General features: G+C 47.9%; 1 protein-coding gene across 3 annotated transcripts in view; it reads left to right on the top strand.

The window, feature by feature from the left end:
• The first annotated feature begins 267 nt into the window (after positions 1-267).
• The window catches only part of Nhe2 (Na[+]/H[+] hydrogen exchanger 2), a 47123-nt gene continuing 39783 nt past the window's right edge, over positions 268-7607 (top strand). For all 3 annotated transcript variants that reach the window (XR_012992468.1, XM_076314675.1, XM_076314683.1), the window contains exons 1-2: positions 268-1833; positions 3287-3550. Coding sequence is in view for 2 of the 3 variants with exons in the window: in XM_076314675.1 (XP_076170790.1) it covers positions 1320-1833; positions 3287-3550 (778 nt within the window). In the remaining variant the exon portion in view is untranslated. The remainder of the gene's footprint in view (positions 1834-3286; positions 3551-7607) is intronic.

Here is a 7607-nt window from a genome sequence, read left to right as displayed (position 1 = left end):
TGGGTCACTCGCGGTAATCGTGACGCTCGTAACGAGATCCTCGAGACGAAAGGACTCGTCCGACGAGAGATAGACCAGGTGTAAACAAAAGTCTCGGGAGAGGATCCGACGGGGATCCCCCAAGCGGCGCTCGTTCGCTCGGCCGCGTTCCGTTGCAGCTGCGTACGAAGGAAGAGGATTACGCCCGTCGATATCACCATCGGATAAACGCGGGGCCACGATCTGGTGGCCAACGCCGAACGGCGGCGCGGTGAGTACCAAAACAAACAGCGTGCGTACCAACGCGTCGAGCGAGTCTATTGTCGACGTTCGGTAGCCGTTTTAACGTGCCGCGTGCGATCACATAGACGCGAGTTTTCGCCTCGCGTCCGTTCGTCTGTCCGTCCATCGTGCGAGTCTCCGCGTTCCGTGCACGCGTGGGTGTCGGCTCGTGAGAAGGGTTCGTCGACACTGGCCGAAAAAGGGCCGCGACAGGGGTTACGAATATAGAACGACAGCCGTTCGGCGACACTGTCGAAATACGTGATCGAAGTGTAACGGTTCGACGGAAGGTTCGGTACGCCTGCCCGGCTCACCGGATTCCTACGGCCCCGTGTTCCTCGGGAATCGATAGCCGTGAGAGAGAGAGGCACCAGGGTGTGCGGGGTGTTGACGGAATTTCTCCGTCGCTCGCGGAGAAGACGACGACGACGACAATCGGCGAGAACGGATCGCGTCGTCCTCGCGCGTGGAAATCCCCAAGTCTCGCGTTTCGGTTTTCCATCGCGGAGAGTTCCACGCGCTATTGTGTACCCCCTCCCCTCCCCGGCCCCGCCGGCGTCGTCGTGTGCTCGAACGAAAGGGTGGGGGAGCCACACGAGACGGATTCTCTCGTTCGCGGTCGGGACTAGGAGCGAATAAGAGGAGACACGTCGCGCCCGATGGTGAATCTCGCGCGCGCACAAAGATCGAACGGGACCAGCCACCGGTAGTCGGTCGGGTAAACACAATCGTGTTCCGCGAGCGCGGCAATCAAGCCGTACCCGTTTAATTAATTCCTACTCGAGACACGGGCCGGTGGGCTTGTATAAATTTCTAAGAACAATCTCTCTGTCTGTGTGTCTCTATCTATTTCTCTCTTTCGCTCGCGGGGTTCGAGTGCAGGAAACGAGGTGCGCGCCGAAGCGGCAACCGAGGGTTCGAGATCTCCCCTGGCGCGAACAGCGGGATCCGCGTGGCACCCGCGGGTTCTTCGTGGCCGGAGTACCCCCTTCTGATGGTAGAGCGAGTGACTCAGAACCGGTGGACGAGAGCGCGGACGACGAGCGCAGTCCCCGCCAATGGCGTCCATGCTGTCGTCGACGCGCAACGTCGCCATGATTCCACGTGCACAATCGTCATCGATGCTCGGTCTCCTCGCGGTGATCCTTCTATGCTGGCCGGCGTGCGGCCAGGCTGGCCTGGCCAGGTTCTACGAATCGGTGCCGGAACACCTGCAACCGAACAAACGCATACCGATGGACGACTACGCGATGCACGGACCGATCGTCGACGAGCACGAGTTCCCGCGCGATCTTCGGGAACCCTATCCAGGGAAGAGTTTCGGTCCAATGGGACCGGTGGACGGCTCCCTACCGGACGACGTCTCCTTTCGTAGCCTGTCGGCGGGCAAAGGCGACGTCACGCATCCGGTGGAGTCTCATCTGGCCTCGCACGCGGTCGAGGACGCCGATGGACAATCGTCGTCCCTTCATCCGAAACCGGACTACAAAGTCATCTCCGTGGAGTTCCATCGCGTCGAGACACCATTCGTGATCGGCATATGGATCTTCTTCGCCAGCATCGCGAAAATAGGTAGGGAACACGCGCGCGTAATTTAAAAATGAGATCGGGGACCGATTTCTCGAGGTCGGTGGTCCTCGTTGGAATTCGTCGATGATCGACCACCGTCGGTTCGCGCCGGACTGCATTACGGTCGAACTCGATTGACCGTTCAAGGCCAGTGCCCCGACGAATCGGAGTAGTGGGGATGGCTCGACTCGACGCGGTGTGGTGGGGATGAGGGCTCGGTGGCCTTGAGCGGTCAGTGCATTTCGACGCGCTGCCAAGAGGATTCACGCTGCCCGTGGAGTTATCGTTACCGGAAATTAACGCGTCGAACGCCACGGTGGTCACCGGTAACCGGCGCCCCAAAGTTACAACGATTCTTTAAAGCGCTTACTAGCACGCGAACTCCGATACTCGTAAACTTTTAAATGGCATTACACCCCGTTGGTAATGCTGTAAAATAACGAGTACCTCGACGAATTATCGAATACTTCTACTTTTCACACCGCGGTTGGAACAAGTATCGTGGAGCTTAAGTACGGAAAATTAACGTGGCGGTGGACGCATCGACGCTTTCGTCGAACATAATAAACGACACTTTGTCGATGATCCGGTCGGTGGCCGCTGTATCGAGAAATTTGCAAAATTTAATTCCAGTTAATCCGAGGAACGATCCAAATTAAGCTGAAAAGTTTAAAAGTGCTTTTCAGTTGAAATCTCGTTGGAATGTTCCGGTACTCGACTTGTAGAGAGCATCGAACAACTTTCGCGCTCTATCTATATCGATGCATCGATCTGGAGGTTTCCGGAAAAATTGGAGCAACTTTAATCCTCTGTTTCTATTAATACCCTCCAGACGTTGATCCCTCTTTCCCCCATACAGTTTCGGAAATATTTGAACAATTTTAGTCCACCGTGTCGCTATTAATAACCTCCAGACGATGACCTCGCTCTTTCCGAAAAATTTGATTAACTTCGACGCTCCAATTCCGTTAATACCGTCGATCCAGGAGTTTACCAACTACGTTCAACCCCCGCGGGGACGAGTTACCGTGTCCGCGATCTTAACGGGGCCAACTTTCAGTTACCCGGAGACGAAACTCGCCCGGTTATCCGGGTATCACGCGAAAGTACTCTCATTGTCCGTCACCGTGGTTTCACCGAAGTGGGACCACAGTGGACCACGGGTATCGTGAATCCCTGTAACCCTGGTCCAATGTTCGCGGTGCCGGTTCACCGAGGACCGGATGTCTACCAGAGGAACGTGAGCTCCTCTGGATGTTTGCTTTCTGCCCCGATGTAAGATTTGGGAACACGCCATCGACTTTCCAACCGAGCGGTTAAAGATATGGGTCTGCGAGCTCCGACTCCGATCGTGGTCCCACGTCTTTTACACCAGCTCGAGCGGAATCGTCGAGCGACGAGTAGCTACTCGACGGTGTTGTCTCCCGGTCTAAGCGAATTACGATTGTACGTGCAGGCTTCCACATGACGCCGAAGCTCAGCAAGATCTTTCCGGAGTCCTGTTTGCTGATCGTTGTCGGCGTCGTCGTTGGTGTCTTACTGTTCCAGGCGAGCAGCGTCCACGTGTCGCCGCTCACACCCGACACGTTCTTCCTGTACATGCTGCCGCCCATTATACTGGACGCCGGCTACTTCATGCCGAATCGACTGTTCTTCGACCACCTGGGGACGATACTCCTCTTCGCTGTTGTCGGGACTATATTCAACACGCTGTCGATAGGTCGGTAAAACGGATAAAGCGGATTGGTGTCGCGCGACGACGACATGCCAGCTCGAACCTTTCCTTCTCTTTGTTGTTTTCGCTCACTCACTCTCTCTCTCTCTCTCTCTCTCTCTCTTTCTTTTTTATTCCTTTTAATCCGTTTTGCTCCCTGGAATAACATCGTCCGCGCTGGCCCGTTTTCTGCTGTTTACACCTTCTCTCTTTTTTTTTCCTCCTTTCTCTCTCTCTCTTTTTTTTTTATATGTTTTTCCTCTTTCCTTTTGTTTGTCCACCGCTTGACGCGCACGCGAGATATATACGGTAGGATGTATACGCGGTAATTCCGAAACGGATGTGCAAACTTTAACTTGTTAACGCGGGCACAAAAATACTTCCCCTCCGGTTATAGACGTTGTTGTATTTATTTATTTTATTTTTTTTTTTCTCCCTTCCCGTCCGCCGGAAACGGGGAGGGGTGAGTCGAGTGTTGCTCGAGAATTGAAACAAGAAACGCGGCTCGAGACACTTTCGTGGATACATCGATTGTTTCTCGTTAAGAATCCTCCTTGTGCGCGTGACGGAAAGAGTCAAGGTGAATTTTCGATGTTTTAGATTCGGTTTAAAGATACGCGTCACCGTTGTATCGGTTCTGTGTTCGTTTTTGTAGAGCTGCCAAAAATTGGTATCCTTGGCTGGATCCATCGATCGTCTCGTTATTGACCACCTTTCCCCATTTGTTCGATGATTCGTCGATTTCGACGAATCCGAGTGCGTAGAAATTAGTCGGTTTTGGCGCGAGGAGGGAGCAAAAAATAAAAAAAAAAATAAAAAATAAAAGTTCTCCACGAACCGACGCACCTGTTCGTCGTTTGCAAATTGTTTTCCATTTAAATACGTTTTGTAGAGCTGGAAACGGACCTCGGTACGTGCGATGTCCGGCTAATATGGCGGCCGTGCGGTGAAACTGACCGCTCGAGTTCTGAAAAAAAATTTTTTTTTCCCTTTCTTTCTTTTTTTTTTTTTTTTTCGGTGCGCGAGTTTTGCCACACGCAGTCGTGCATTAACAACGCCCTTGCAATTGATAAGCGCGGCACGGTTTTTCTGCGAGTTTCTCGCGTACTCGTTCCAATTGCTAAATGTACGTACGTGTTCCCCGGAAATGTTTTTCGTTGCGATTTAAACATTCGTGTACGATTACTCGGTGATACAAACAGGTATGCATTAATTCTCCATAAGTGTGAAAGACGATCTTTATCGATCGTTCGCCTTTTCCGTGTATCGTACTCGTCTTTCGTATCTAGTGATAATTCTGTTGGAAAAATTATTCGTCGCGAGAGGAGACTGCTTTGTTCTCATCGTCGAGCTCGAGTTTCCTCAAATTTTCCAAATCCGGTTTATCTGTTGATTCGTTGTTTTGTTCTCCTTTATCTTCAAAGATACGTCATAATTGGAACCGGATGTGCAACCGGGCCTCGGTTCGTCTTCAGAACGTATCTCGCGAACGAAACCTCACGTACTTTGCATTCCGCGATGCGTTATCGTGTCGTTATCGTACACACCGCGTATTGTTTTTAACGCGTACCGCGATCGCGTTATTTCCTTGTTTAAATTCCCGCCGCGTAACACGGCAGACGTGCACTTTCGAGTTCCCGCATTCCTCTTATTCGAAAACAACGCTTCGTACGCGATATTCGGTTTCCGACTGTTACTCCGGAGAATTAACGAACTCTTTAAAAAACCGAAAAAAAAATAAACAATTACTCAAAACACGAACCGCGCGAATTTTTCCAAAAGAGTAGACCACCGCTGTCTAGAACAGGAGTTATTTATGACTCGAGCACAATATATTGGATGTATATATATACACACAGCTTTTGATATACAAAATGTCGGTGTTTCATTTTCCGTTCTTCTCCACTGCTATTTCTTTCGATAATAATTATTTTTCAGCGATATTCTCCACGGAAGGACGTTTAAACGCATGTATGCTAACAACGTTCAACCACGATTCGTCGATACAGCGAAATTCGATTTGTTTCCAGGCACGTTCGATCGCACGTTTTCGAAATTGTTTCTCCATCTTCTTCTCAGCTGGTAGTTTTATTCTTTCTCGCTATCAGAATCCAACGACGACGATTCTCGCGTATATATGTTAGGTCATCTCATAAGTAACGTCGTTTTTCGACGGTGAAATTCGGCGATGAAAATTAATATTTAATTTGAACTACATTTATTTTCAATCATCGATATATTGACCATCAGTTTCGATGACATTTTCCCATCTATCGATCAACTTTCTTATTCTCCATTTTCGAAAAACTTCTATGATTCTAAATTAAAATACCCATTTAGTGCTGATTTTACATCTTCGCTTTATTGAAATTTTTTTCCACTTAAGAAATATTGCATGGACCGATAATAGATGGTAATCGCTCGGGGCAAGATCAGGAGAGTATGGTGAATATGACAGAAATTCCCAATTGAAATTTTTAATTTTTTCTACCGTTATCCTTGCCATGTGTTACCTAGCTTTGGAATAGAACCTTTGCGATTCACTAACGCTGCTCGAAAACGTTCAAGTTGTTGGCTGTAAATCTCAGCCGTTACGGTCTGATTTTGCTTGAAAAGTTCAAAATGAATAATTCCTTTAACATTCCACCACACGCGCAACAAAACTTTCCGGGGATGAAGCCCCGGTTTCGGGCACTGTAAAGACGATTGACCAGGTGATAGCCATTGACGTTTTCGTTTTAGATTGCAGTATAAGACCTAATAATAATCTGATCGAGAAATGAACATATATATATATATATATATATATATATATATATATATATATATATGTGTGTGTGTTGTTTTTCGATCACAGACGAGTGTGCAAAGTTGTTAATCCCCGTACAAGCCCCCAAATAATTGTTGTACTCGCGCGGTGTATTGATGTATATTTAAATATATTATAAGTTACAGTGTTATTAGCATTAGACGTGGTGTTGGTGACTAGTTTCGCTTTCCACTAAAGATAGATCGACCGTGTATAAGACTAAGCTTATCGTCTTGATGCTCTCGGCACGTGTTTTTGTCGCTCACGTTTTATATATATTAGGTGGACCGGAAAGTAATGTCGTTTCTGCGCATGTCACTATTTGATTGTCATTTGTCAGCTCATTGTGTACATTAAAGTCGTAGCAAAGACATTCTGAGGTTATAGTGACTTGTTTAGTTGTAAATAATTAAATTTAAAATTTTTCTTTACAATTTTGGGTGAAATGGCCAGCCAAATACCAGAAGAGGTACATATCTGGCATTGCATGCTTTTTGAGTTTCGCAAGGGTAGTAACGCAACAGTTGCTACCAAAAACATTTGCGATGTTTATCCAAATGCATTAGACGTTCGTAAATGCCAAAGGTGGTTTTCCAAGTTCAAATCCGGTAATTTTGATCTTTCCGACTCGTATCGATCAGGAAGACCAACAACGTTAGACAATGACGTGTTAAGTGCGGAAGTGGAAGCAAATCCGTGTCAGACAATCGAGGAATTGTCAAACAGTCTTAACCAACCTTGGTTGACCATCCAAGAACATTTGCAGCAGATTGGGAAAGTAAGCAGAGCAGGTGTTTGGGTCCCGCATAATCTGTCCGAAGAGAACAAGGCTAACCGATCCACCACATGCAACTTATTGCTTCAACGGCACAATACAGAAGCGTTTTTTGATCGCTTGATCACTGGAGATGAAAAGTGGGTTCTTTATGATAATCCAAAACGCAAAAGGCAGTGGCTCTCTCCAAATGAATCGCCACAAAGTACTGCTAAGCCAGGTTTACACCCCAAAAAGGCCCTTTTGTGTGTTTGGTGGAGTATTCGCGGCGTTGTTCATTTTGAAGTGCTGAAACCTGGACAGACTGTGAATGCAGACCTTTACTGTGAACAATTAGATCGTGTAAATAAATCTTTAATTGAAAAGTGGCCAGCGATTGTCAACAGAAAAGGCGTTATTCTGCAACACGATAATGCAAGACCGCACTGCGCAAGACGAACCTTGGCAAAAATTAATGAATTGGGGTGGGAGGTACTGCC

The sequence above is a fragment of the Ptiloglossa arizonensis genome, chromosome 1, assembly GCF_051014685.1.
Source record: "Ptiloglossa arizonensis isolate GNS036 chromosome 1, iyPtiAriz1_principal, whole genome shotgun sequence".
NCBI classification, from domain to species: Eukaryota; Metazoa; Arthropoda; class Insecta; order Hymenoptera; family Colletidae; genus Ptiloglossa; species Ptiloglossa arizonensis.
This window is presented reverse-complemented; position numbering and strand designations above follow the sequence as displayed.